General features: G+C 51.4%; 3 protein-coding genes across 3 annotated transcripts; all 3 read left to right on the top strand.

Annotated features, from left to right (window-relative positions):
- Positions 1 to 456: 456 nt before the first annotated feature.
- On the top strand, positions 457 to 3688 carry MCD4 (mannose-ethanolamine phosphotransferase MCD4; the record flags this gene model as incomplete). Its single annotated transcript, XM_041689147.1, has 5 exons — positions 457 to 2196; positions 2249 to 2436; positions 2495 to 2636; positions 2691 to 2799; positions 2877 to 3688. 5 exons carry the CDS (start codon positions 457 to 459, stop codon positions 3686 to 3688), a joined length of 2991 nt encoding a protein of 996 aa, XP_041542860.1.
- A 3127-nt stretch (positions 3689 to 6815) lies between these two features.
- farA (CeGAL family transcription factor) lies at positions 6816 to 10457 on the top strand (the record flags this gene model as incomplete). The annotated part of the gene is made up of 10 exons (XM_041689148.1): positions 6816 to 6946; positions 7144 to 7168; positions 7363 to 7380; positions 7521 to 7642; positions 7717 to 8444; positions 8510 to 8582; positions 8636 to 9064; positions 9117 to 9299; positions 9349 to 10329; positions 10409 to 10457. The coding sequence occupies 10 exons, from the start codon at positions 6816 to 6818 to the stop codon at positions 10455 to 10457; spliced, it is 2739 nt and encodes a 912-aa protein (XP_041542861.1).
- A 772-nt stretch (positions 10458 to 11229) lies between these two features.
- Positions 11230 to 12690, top strand: STR3 (cystathionine beta-lyase STR3; the record flags this gene model as incomplete). The annotated part of the gene is made up of 3 exons (XM_041689149.1): positions 11230 to 11424; positions 11522 to 12565; positions 12628 to 12690. 3 exons carry the CDS (start codon positions 11230 to 11232, stop codon positions 12688 to 12690), a joined length of 1302 nt encoding a protein of 433 aa, XP_041542862.1.
- Positions 12691 to 13215: the final 525 nt, after the last annotated feature.

A 13215-nucleotide genomic window follows, 5' to 3' on the forward strand; every position in this document is an offset into this window, starting at 1 on the left:
ATGATGGTTCTCAGTGGCAGAAGACATTGAGTCAACTCGCGCACAATAACTACATAAGTAAATCCAACTCCTTATGTGTCTTGTATACCACCAAATAAAGTAAGGGACTGCACCCGAGGACCCTGTGGCCCGCCGTAAATCTGTCCGTGTCCAATTGGAGGACCCCGATTGGTGGCGGGTCCCTTCCCCAAGTTCCCCAATTCAGGCACGCGGAAAAGTGCTGAGCTGAGCTGCCATCATCCCATTTGTTCTTTTGCACTTTATCTGCTCGTTCTCTCTTGAGCTCGATGCGAGGAAGCAATTGCATCGGCCTCATTCGCCGTTCTTAAATTCCTTTTGCTTCATTCTTCTTCTTTGTATCTATTCCTCTTTCTAATGGTTTGCATTCGTTTTGCGGTCTCCATTTCCCTCCCTTAATTTGTCTTGTCCCTGCCCGGGTCTCCTATATCGGAAATCATGGCGCGACTTGGCCGCGTAGGGTTCCTCACCCTCGCGGTGGTATTCCACCTAATTTACGCCTATTCCATCTTCGACATCTATTTCGTCAGTCCGATCGTTAGTGGCATGAGCTCGTTCCGCGTGGAACGAGAACCCGATGCTGCTGCCCCCGCAAAACGTCTCGTCCTATTTGTCGCCGATGGCCTGCGCGCTGATAAGGCCTTCCAAGCATTGCCCGATCCCGATGATACCACCGGAGAGGATGCGGATCCTGTTTACTTGGCCCCCTTTATTCGCTCGCGTGTGCTTTCCCATGGCACTTTCGGAATCTCCCATACTCGAGTTCCTACGGAGTCGCGACCCGGCCACGTTGCGCTTATCGCGGGGTTATATGAGGATGTGTCGGCGGTTACCACGGGATGGAAGCTGAACCCGGTGAACTTCGACAGTGTCTTCAATCGCAGTCGGCATACATGGAGCTGGGGCAGTCCGGATATCCTTCTGATGTTCCAGGAAGGCGCAGTCCCCGGGAGGGTGGATGCGGATACATACGGCGAAGAGGAGGAAGACTTCTCGTCTGACGCTACACGGCTTGACACCTGGGTGTTTGAGAAAGTGAAATATCTGTTCGCTTCCGCCAAAACTGATCCTGAGCTGGATGCAAAACTGCGCGAGGACAAAGTGGTCTTCTTTCTCCATCTTCTTGGGCTTGATACTACCGGTCATTTCAGTCGCCCATACTCGAAGGAATATCTTCGTAATATCAAGTTGGTGGACAGAGGTGTGCAGGAAATAACCAAATTGGTGGAGGAATTTTACGGGGATGATGAAACCGCCTTCGTTTTCACAGCTGACCATGGAATGAGCGACTGGGGCAGTCATGGAGACGGTCATCCGGACAATACTAGGACGCCACTTGTTGTATGGGGTTCTGGTGTAGCCGGACCTCGATACACGCAGGAAGGGACACTTACTGGGCACGAGGATGGCGTGTCGTCCGATTGGGGCTTTGACGGCATTCAGCGAAATGATGTCGCACAGGCTGATGTGGCGGCCCTTATGGCATACCTGACTGGGCTCGACTTTCCTACTAATTCTGTTGGTCAGCTACCGCTGCAATATCTGGACGCTAGTCCGAAGGACAAGGCACTGGCCGCGTTGGCCAACACTCAGGAGGTCTTGGAGATGTACCGTGTGAAGGAGGAACAGAAAAAGGCAGCCCTGCTTCGGTACAGGCCCTTTGAGCCACTAGCTGATCACGGCCGAACCTCTGTTGATGAACACCTCGAGGAAATAAAGTCCAAGATAACAAGCGGCTCCTATGACGAGTCCATTGCAATGTCGTCCGCTTTACTGGCAAATGCCTTGGAGGGCTTGCGCTACTTACAGACATACGACTGGCTATTCCTCAGAACCATCGTCACGCTGGGATACCTGGGCTGGATAGCCTATGCTCTGACTACGGTTATCGACTTGCATGTCCTTCATGGGACCTCAGACTCTGACCGAACGGCGTTCAGCACTTCGTTCTTCTCGTCAATTCTTGTTGCGCTCTTCTCTGTCTTTTTCGTTCAGCACTCCTCTTGGAGGTATTATCTCTACGGTTTCTTCCCGGTGTTCTTCTGGGAAGAGGTATTCGCCCGACGAAAGGCTCTCCTTGCTGGCCGCGACATCCTTATGGGTCATGTTCACTCCGCAAGTGGCTATGTCGCGTTTGTATTTCAGTTGTTGGCCTTCGTGGGTGTATTGGAGGCTTTGGTAAGTCACCTTACCCATGCAGCTTGGAGTGTCAGCTAATAAGTGTCTACAGGTGCAATCCTACTTCCATCGCGAAATCTTTACTGTGTGCTTTATCCTGGGCGCTTTTTGGCCCCTTTGCTACGGAGCAGGATTCGTGAAGAAGCATGCACTGCTGTCCCTTTCATGGTTTGTGGGTTGTCTTCTAATGAGCACTTTCACTTTGCTACCGGCAAACAAGGTCGAAGAGATAGGCACAATGTATGTATATCCTGAGCGTCTTGCCAACTTGTCGACCTTGGCTGATTACATTTTGCAGAACCTGGGGTGGCCTGTTAATGTTCTTCACCGGCCTGTTATACCTACTTTTTGAGAACCGCATCTTGGGGAGAAAAGCACACCCAGCGCAGTCATCCATCACTCTTCCCAGCTGTGGTTCGCGCACCATCATGGGCATGCAGGTATGCACAGCTCCCTTTACTACTCCACGGTTACTGTTGGCTAATTCTGAATAGCTGGGCATGGTCATGCTTGCATTGATAGTTACGAGATCTAGTGCAATGTCTCTTCAAGCTAAAGAAGGTCTTCCATTTGGTAACCAAGTCGTCGGTTGGTTCGTTCTGGGTGAGTTGTCAATATCAAGGGAGACTGCACAGCACAACTACTTCTGAGTTGTTTCGCAGGCTAACATACTCAATCAGTTACCTCACTGCTACTTCCCTTCCTCTACCGCCTGTATCCCAATAGGCATTACCTGCATCGCTTGATGGTCCTTTTCCTCACCTTCTCTCCATCCTTCATCATCCTTACCATTTCGTACGAGGGGCTCTTTTACTTCGTCTTTTGCCTGACTCTTGCAACCTGGGTACGGTTAGAGCACGCTATTCATGTCTACACCGCAGCGGCAAGCAACGGCACTGTGGATTCAAAGAAGCCAGGCACCGACGCAACAGCAGTTGTCGAAGGCCATGCTTACCGCTACCGAACCCTCAGCGTGTCAGATGCACGGGTGGCGCTCTTCTTCTTTTTCCTGCTTCAATCAGCCTTCTTCAGCACGGGCAATATCGCCTCGATCTCCTCATTCTCCTTGGAGAGTGTTGTCCGGCTCATTCCGGTCTTCAGCCCATTCAGTCAGGGCGCCCTGCTGATCCTGAAGATTCTCATCCCTTTCGCCATCATCAGTGCTAACCTGGGCATTCTGAACCGCCGACTGGAGGTCGCGCCCAGCGCTCTGTTCATGGTGGTGATGTCGATCTCGGATATCATGACGCTGAACTTCTTCTATATGGTGCGCGACGAGGGCTCCTGGTTGGACATTGGCACGACCATCAGCCACTTCTGCATTGCCAGCTTTCTGTGCACATTCGTAGCTGTGCTGGAGTTTCTCAGCGAGGTGATGATCAGTGGAGTGGACATTGGTCCCCGAAGCACCGCCATTGACGCAGTCAACGGATCCACAGAGACGAATGGCACTGCGATGGCCGACAAGAAAAAGCATCGCAAGACCCAATAGAAGTGAAGACGCAGCGCAACTTAAGCTCCACCTCGGAGTTGTAATGATTTTGTACATGTGTGATAGTATAGTCAGATACGTGCATTTGGATTTAATATACACACTACATCCGACGAGGCGAACGCGCCCGATAGCGCGAACCTTACCACAATCGTTGGATACCAGCTTTCGTGCGTCGTTCCTGCAACGTCCTCCAAATAATATCCGCTCCGGCCGAAATATCCCTCTCCGCATTAATGTCTAGCTGAATAATTGCTTCTTCCTGCACTGTTAGCGTATTCCCCATTGCGGCGAACACGCGCCGGGGATATCCCGATTCGGACATAAATAGATCGATCGATACGTAGATGGATAGATAGGATAAAGCATCAGCCGAGGTTTCACAAGCTAGACTAACTACCACTAACAGACCTAACAGATGACGCCACTAAGCTTTTTCCCTTCCCTCTCTCTCTCTCCCCGAGTCGCCAGGCTTACTGTCCAGATCCGCTCTGGGGAGGGGGCCAAAGCTAAGATCGCTCCGTGGACATCCACACACACCGCCGAGTTATCCATTTCCCCCCTGCATGCTGATGGCTGGGTTGCGGGGAAAGCCCGCGCCATTCCCGCAAGGCAGACGAGGAAAGAAAAAAAAAAAAAAAAATTGAAGTCAGGCACACGCAGGATCGGGAGTAAGTAGTACTACACTACTACTAGTGCCGTAGCCTCCGGTGACGTCGGGATATGCGAGCGGGGAGGTTAACTAACTTACCTTTTTGACACATATTGATTAGACCCCGAGATTTCTTTTCTTTTTGTTGCTTTGTGCCCAAAAGGGTATAGATTGCGAAGGATGGGGTGTTGGGGTTCCCATTGGTTTGATCTGGGGTTTTGCTCCTGCATTAAGCTGAAGATATACACGCAATCTAGGGTACTTACTTTGTTCCTGTGCTGTGTGTGTTTCTTGAAGCCAAGGAATTGGTTCTGTTGATTAATCCCTCATTGTGATTGTAGAGCTCGTCGCTTAGCGAGTAAGGCTCGTTTCGCGTTTGGGATTTGACAGGGTTGTGTTCTTGTGTGAATCTGGTGATGAAGTCGGATGGGGGATCGGTCGCCATATTTAGCACGACGGGAATTAAAACCAAGATTTGCGGCCAGATTGAGAGTCGGACCCAAAAACTGGTAGGTAAAAATGATTTCAGGGGAAGAAGATAGTCATTGATGTATAGGTGGGCTAGAATCATCAGACACAAAGGTTCTTTTTACACCATATTTTTGCTAGTTGGTTACTCGATGGCTTTTTTCTGACACTCGACTAATGATTCTATCCGTGATTTATTATGACTGTTTCTTGTTCTGACTTTCTTTTGTTTCCGTACATGCTGCATAAGCGGGCATAACCGACATTGTACTGAAGAAGCAGAAAGAAAAACGGCCCAGACTCCACCTTAGGTGGAGTTGGAAAAAGAAACGTAAGAAAGAAGCTTAAAATCCACGGGCAAATGCAGGAGTGGGAAGTTGTGCCGACATTTCCATCCCATCCCACCCAACTTGTGTATTGTTTTTTCTACTCTACAGTGGTCTCGTGAGATGTTAACTTAAGAAATCAATGGGGAAATATATATATCAATATGCATATGCTGCAGAAGGGGGTTCTGTCATAGCTCGCAGCTACTAGCTCATCGCAATGCCTGATATTTTCCATCTCAAATGACCTACTAGTAATTTGAGTTTTGCGTACTTAAGTAGTAGTACTCTGATGCTCTGGGGGATCCTCATCCAGTTGTAAGTACTTAGCCCTTCCGGGTTTAAATCGCCAGATCATGGTGGCAGGATTTCCCCTGTAAAAGCAACAAGTATCATCTGTCCCTGTCATGGTCTCATGATAGTGTCGGAGTTAAGCTAAGTACTGCCTAGATTTCATTCAACTTCCATATATCCACATCTCATTCTGGCGAGTTACCATCTACCCATCAGGGGGGAGAATATATGTCCCCTCCCCAAGGTAGATACTTGGGTTGTACCTGAACCGGGTCTACAAGAACTGAAAATAGCAGCTAGACTGACTAAAAGTCGAATGACCATCCGGATGGACCCTGGCTGGATCCCCCCTAAGAGCCTTAGCCCGACCGTAATTTCTGGTCCGGCGACAGGGAACGAAGCAATACTAAGCAGCTTTCTCCACAGTCCGACTAATTCGTTCATTATTCATTATTCTTTCTTTTCCCCCTCCTCCTCCTCCCCTTTACTTAGTTAGGTCGGTCGAGGTACGTCCCAAACAACTGAACTCTTGAGCCAACACCGTGACTGGTTGTTCGTGGGCCCCAGCAAAACCATACTTTCAGGTCTAAGACTTTCTGACGCCACCCTGCAGGGCCAGTAGGAAAAAGACGCTTGAACCGTTGCTTGCTGCTTGCTACTGCTGCTGCTACTTGCTTTCTGGGGAGGTGGGATACTCCCGCCCGTTGCCATTGAGTTAGTTTCAGTTCGTTTACTAGTCTCCTAGTACTACTACTTTTCTTGTCGCAACACAACTTTAGTGATTATCTCTCTCCATCAGGCACTGGTTCCTGGAGTCACTCATCATCCATTACCTTCTCTTTTGAGCCCAGTATTTCCCGGGAATTTTTCTCCCCTCTGCCCCTCCACATTGCCTCTCTTTCTCCCCTGTGACCTCAGCCTTCCACCAGGCTCCATCGATCGCATCCATCGGTCGGTCGGGTGGCGCCAAATCCTCCCTCCCCTCTTCCTGCTGCTCCCCGTCTTTCGAGCTTGGTGCTTTACCTGTTCCGTTCCGTTCCTTCAAGTTCATCTGCCTGGCCAGTAAGCGGTTCATCAAAGAATCCCCAAACACCCAGCAAAAAAGCAAAAAATATCGGTCACCACACTGCCTACTTTACTTCTCCATATTATCCATACTTGAACCTTGGTCCTCCTTCGATTCTCTTTTCCCCTTTCTCGTTTTTCCCTTTCTTTCCCTTTTGACGTATTGTTCCTTTTTTTCTTTATTCTTTCACTTTACTCGTTTTCGAGCCTCGACCACACAAACTTAATTCTCAAAACTTCGAGTCGTTCAACCCCCCCCCTGGCCCTCGTCGCTCCAGACCATTTCTTTGTCGCAAAGCCTCTGGATGGATACCTGGTGGCCATGAGCACGACCGAAAACCAGACAGATCCATCAGCTTCCAAAACCAGCCCAGCCCCAAGTACAGCGGGCTCAACGGGCACGTCAGGTATTACTGTGCGCACGGGACCAAACGGACATATGAGTTTCAGAAGGTGAGTAGTTGACCGTTGTGGTGATTGCTTTTTTGCCCGTTTGCGCTCGCGGGGCTGTGAGTGATGAAGCCAGACTGCCTGGCGCAGAACTCCCAGATTCCGAGCGGGGGGACTACAGGACATGAAATATAGATTCAAATTTGGTCGAGATCTCATAGAAGCTAATCTTTTTTATCTAATCGCTTTTCTCCCAATAGACAACGTGCGTCGCGTGCTTGTGAGGTACGTCTTGCTTCCTGCGAGGTCGCGTTTGTGCTGTTGAGCCTCGGCACCTCGGCTCAAATCCCAGCTTGCTTTTGCTCCTTACTCGCCGGTCGCAGGTAATGCGCCGCGCGCAAGGACAAAGACAATGCAACCACATCTCGATCTATAGGACTTTTGTTTGGCTAACATGTTATTCTCTTGCGCTTGTGAAGACATGCCATGCTCGAAAAGTGAGTCTATACCCCTTTTCCTCCGTGTAACCACCTGTCCCCACTCGGATGGATGGCCCCAGTCCTGCCCCGTGCCTGGCCTGCGCCTTGTGATCGTGGACGGCCGAACAAGCTCGCTAATCACGCCACTCCATGGGTAGGTTCGCTGCGATGCTGCCAGTCTAGGGGTGCCATGCACCAACTGCGTGGCCTTTTCGATCGAGTGCAAGATCCCTACGCCGAAACGCAAGAAGAACCAAACCAAGTCAAAGGAAACAAGCGGGTATGTCTCGGTCTTCCGTCCCATCGTCGGTGTCGAACTATATTGACCATGATGCTTCGTTTCTTGTTTACTAGAGGTGAGGAAGCCGAACCGAAATCGCCGCCGAGCAAACCCGAGCCACTACCAGTCGAAAGCGGGAAGGATGCCTTTGGCTATCAGAGGAGTCGGATGGCTGTCGACGGTATGCCGGTCACTAGCCTCACCGAATCGCAGGCCGCTCAACAGGCTTCCCACAATACGATGTATGCTCAATTTATGAAGCCTAAATTTGCGCGCGCCCCGATAAAGGAAGCGGGGAGGGTGGCATATCTTGGAGAGTCGTCAAACCTGTCGCTGCTCGTCCAGGACCGCCATGGGACCACCGATGTCGTACACTACCCTCTCCCCCCGAACATGGGCGGCACGCCTGCTCGGTTGACGGATCTGGATAGTTTGGAGTTGGATATTCTGCACCAACGTGGCGCCTTCCTGCTGCCTCCAAAGCCACTGTGTGATGAGCTGGTTGAGGCCTACTTTAAATGGGTGGCCCCCGTTGTGCCCATCGTCAATCGCAGCCGCTTCATGCGACAGTATCGTGATCCAAAGAATCCCCCGTCTTTACTTCTTCTCCAAGCCATACTTCTGGCTGGTTCGAGGGTCTGCACCAATCCGCAATTGATGGACGCCAACGGCTCTACTACGCCAGCTGCCATGACGTTCTATAAGAGGGCAAAGGCACTATACGATGCTAATTACGAGGATGACCGCGTCACTATTGTCCAAGCGCTGGTTCTTCTAGGCTGGTACTGGGAAGGACCTGAAGGTATGGATAGTGGCTTATGCTAATCGTCCTTGAACTCCTTGGGTATATGTGCTAACCTGCTTTAGATGTTACGAAGAATGTCTTCTACTGGACCAGGGTGGCCACGGTCGTGGCTCAGGGTTCGGGTATGCATCGAAGGTATGCACAAGGCTGACTTGTCCCTTAATGCACATTTATTAACGACACTACAGTGTGGAATCGTCTCAACTTACCAAGCCGGATAAGAGGCTGTGGAAACGCATCTGGTGGACCCTGTTCACAAGGGACCGATCAGTGGCTGTCGCGCTCGGCCGGCCTATCGGTATCAATACTGACGATTCGGACGTCGGGATGTTGACGGAGGACGACTTCATCGAAGATGAGATTGACATCGCGGCGGAGTATCAGCCAGACCCGGTGCACGTGCAGTTTTTCCTTCAATATGTCAAGCTCTGCGAAATCATGGGTTTGGTCCTCTCCCAGCAGTATTCCGTGGCCTCGAAATCAAGACGGATGAACGCTATGGATCTCACCCACTCCGACATGGCATTGGCAGATTGGCTCCAAAACTGCCCGAAGGAGGTGTGCTGGCAACGGCAACGGCATCACTTCTGGGCTGCTCTTCTCCATGCCAACTACTAGTGAGTCATGCGATAAGGGAATTTGTTCGGTCTCGAAACTAACTAGGTCAAGCACAACACTTTGTCTCCTGCATCGAGCCCATATGCCGCCTGCGTCTTCCGTTTCAAGCAATTACCGCGTAGAAGAGATGGCCTACCCTTCGCGAACCATTGCGTTCCAGGCTGCTGGAATGATCACTTCAATTGTTGAGAACCTCCACAATCACAGCGAGATCAGATATGCGCCTGCCTTTATGTAAGTTCCTGCATCGACCATATGGTGACATCTACTAACTCCTGTAAAGTGTCTACAGTCTGTTCTCGGCCCTGATCATGCATGTTTATCAAATGCGATCTTCCGTTCCCTCAATTGTGGCCACCTGCCAGGAACGGATCAACATCTGTATGCAAGCCCTCAAGGATGTGTCTAAGGTCTGGCTCGTAGCCAAGATGGTGCATACGCTATTTGAGTCCATTCTCGGGAACAAGGTCCTAGAAGAGCGCCTTCAGAAAGCTGCAGGCAAGAGACACCAGCGGGTACGGCCCGAGGCTGCTCAGCAGCCGCCTGCGAAGAAGCCCGAACCCCCCAAGCGCAAGTTCGACGAGATGGAATTTGGCCTACCGAATGGCGGAGGGCCCACGCCACCGGTATCTTACGAGCGATCTCGTCCCCAAACGCCTGCAGTCACGCCCTCGAGAGAGATGCAGCCTCCGGGTCTGAACCTGCCACAAGGCTCCCCTCCAGCTCCCGGGCAGCCGGGTACCTCGCGCGGTAATACGCGCCCGACGACTCCTTTCAATCAATACTCCTTGCCTGCCACGCCCCCGGATCTATTCCTTGTTACGCGTACATCACCCAATCTTTCCCCATCACTGTGGGAGAACTTCCAACCGGATCAGTTGTTCCCTGACGGCACGACGTTCTTCCCAGAATTGACATCGCCCCAACCGAACACGGTCGACCCGCAACTGCAGATGCAGTCTCAGCTACAAGCTCAAAGCATGGACCAACGGACGATGATGCCGCAGCAAATACCAGGACGTGGTAGTATATCCGCCGCTCAGGGCAGTCCGGAAGTCATGTCGACTCTAACGCCTGGGATGGGCCTGCCGGGCCAGCACTCACAGCAGGTGTTTGGGATAGAAAGCCAGCAGGCTTGGCCAATGCAGAATATGGACGCGACGCTGGGCGGAGCGCCTATGGACGCCGCGAGTCAGGATGACAATTGGAGCAGTAGCTCAAGGAGCGGCCCGACAGCTCCCACCACACTCAATGTGGAGGACTGGTAAGTTGGTCATGGTAGCTCAGAGCAGGGCCTCAACAAGAAATGTGACTGCAAGTATACTAACTCATGACTCTCTCAGGTTCCAATTTTTCGGCATTAACGGTAGTTTCGGCGATCTGGCGACCTAAGCGGCGTTGTGTCTATAGCGCTTTCTATATTTGATATGGCATGGGTGGTTGTTTGATTGATATACGGTCATAGTGGTCTAATCATCAATATGCTGTCTAGCTAGTCCTTCGGGATTCCGAAGGGTATATTGTGTTTTATATTTCAGTACAGCGAGCCTTATGTCCAGATCTCCCCGGTTGTTGGAGATGTGGATGAGTGTCATTCTTGACGGTGGGCGGTGGGATCAGGCGCAACTGGAGGATGTGCCTTACATTCATGTGTATAATGACTTTTAGTTAAGTGGTAGAGCCAAAACGATGCAATGAAAATTGCAAGTAAACTTTTGATGGAATAATTCCGTTGGAATGTAAACTACTCTATACGTAACTAACAGGTGATTATTAGTTGTTGGCTCGATGACTGCCTCAGGCTGTGTATGAGTCAGCAACGAGACCGTTCCCGCTTGGGCCTAGCGGATGACGACATCGCAAGGCGGGCGGTTCAGCCAATGACAAGACGCGGGATCTGGGGCCAGCTTTACCGACTCGGGCAACCGTCGATGCTGACTACTCCCGGGGGATGACTCTTCTGGGGAAGATAATAATTTCGCCTTTTCCATACCAGAATCTCCTGTTATCCCATCATTCTTTGGCAATTTCATTCTACTTTTTGCCATTGTCATCTCTCTTCTGTCCAATCCCACCTGTTGTCATATCCGGTGGTGACTCTCCCTTCTTTCCGACCCCTTTCTCTCGCTCTTGCTCATCTCCCCGCTGTTCCGTCCCCGCAGCGATGTCGGCCGCAGGATCAAGTAGTGATGCCGCGGTGAAGAAGGCTTTCCCTCGGGTTGACCTCGAGGGTCACGACCTGCCCCCCTCCCCCGCCCCTTCGAGCCCTCATGGTGGCCGTCGCTATAACATTGCTACGGAGTTGGTATATACGGAGGGAAATGACCAGTACAATGCTAGCAGCGTTCCGATCTACCAGGTACAGATTAATTCCCCGTGATGCCTCATTTCCCGGTTGTCAACCATGACAGGACATGAGTCGAGCGGGAGGATAGGGCTAATTGATGCTTTTGTAGAGCGCTACATTCAAACAGACCTCCGGTGGTGGAGGCGGCGAATATGATTACACTCGCTCCGGAAACCCGACCCGGACACATTTGGAGCGTCATCTCGCCAAGATCATGTCCGCCCAGCGGGCTCTCGTCGTATCCTCTGGTATGGCTGCATTGGATGTGATTACCCGCCTGCTTCGTCCTGGCGACGAAGTTGTGACCGGTGATGACCTCTACGGTGGCACCAACCGTCTTCTGAAGTACCTGTCCACGAACGGTGGCATCATCGTCCACCATGTTGATACTACGGTGCCGGAAAAAGTGCGCGAGGTTCTGACCTCGAAGACGGCGATGGTCCTGCTGGAGACGCCGACCAACCCACTCATCAAGATCGTGGATATTCCTCAGATTGCTGCCGCCGCCCACGAAGCGAACCCTAACTGCGTCGTTTCGGTCGACAACACCATGATGTCGCCTCTTCTGCTGAACCCTCTCGAACTCGGTGCCGATATTGTGTACGAGAGTGGTACCAAGTACCTTTCCGGTCACCATGACCTTATGGCGGGTGTGCTCGCCGTCAACGACCTGTCTCTCGGCGAACGCCTCTACTTCACAATCAACGCGTCCGGCTGCGGTCTGTCGCCTTTCGACTCATGGCTGCTGCTGCGTGGAGTGAAGACGCTCAAGGTTCGGATGGATCAGCAGCAGAGCAATGCCCAGCGCATTGCTGATTTCCTGGAAACTCATGGCTTCAAGGTGCGGTACCCTGGTCTGCGGTCGCACCCGCAGTATGAGCTGCACCACTCGATGGCTCGGGGATCGGGAGCCGTGCTCTCGTTCGAGACTGGTGACGTGGGTGTCAGTGAGCGTATTGTCGAGAGTGCCAAGCTGTGGGCCATCAGTGTCAGCTTTGGCTGTGTCAACAGTTTGATCAGTATGCCATGCCGCATGAGCCACGCCAGTATCGATGAGAAGACGAGACGGGAGCGCGCCATGCCCGAGGATCTGATCCGGCTGTGCGTGGGTATTGAAGATGCGGATGATCTTATTGATGACTTGCGACGGGCGGTAAGTTTGCCATTTTCTCTCAAATGGGGTGATTGATCACTTTGAGCTAATAATGGATGCAGCTGGTGCAAGCTGGTGCTGTCAATGTCACGCTGGACGACTTCCAGGCGAACTCGTCCAACTAAGCTACGTATGCATAACACGCGCGCGACTGATGGATTGTGCAAGTTCTTCCTGTAATTGAGGCATTGATTGAGTGCTACGGTCACGATTTTAAGAGACGATCATTTGGGCGTTCTGGAGCATTAAATAATGAGTGTAGTAAAAACTTCTTGGGGAATGAAACAACTATATTATCTGCAACATCCTACATTGTAATATTGTCTTGTCGGTGGATCGTTTATCCCGGGGATGGCAGGGAACCGTTTATCCGGGAATGGTGATGGCCTCAAAAACCAGGGATCCGTCGGCAGTTTGGCGGAAAGATCGGCCGGCATCGGAGGCAATCCCGAGGGCGTTGCAAAAGCTGGACCAATCATTGGCCGGACACTTCTCGTCCGCCTGCAATCCGATTAAATAATGAGTCGCTGTCGCGATGGATCTGATCTCTCGCTCACTCGCTCTTACTTATGTATGTCGGGCGCGAGACTAACAAACTCCGAGCTCTTTTTTTTTCTTTTGCAATGGACCTGTAATCCCGTCGGGCTCCC

This window comes from Aspergillus luchuensis, chromosome 4 (assembly GCF_016861625.1).
Source record: "Aspergillus luchuensis IFO 4308 DNA, chromosome 4, nearly complete sequence".
NCBI classification, from domain to species: Eukaryota; Fungi; Ascomycota; class Eurotiomycetes; order Eurotiales; family Aspergillaceae; genus Aspergillus; species Aspergillus luchuensis.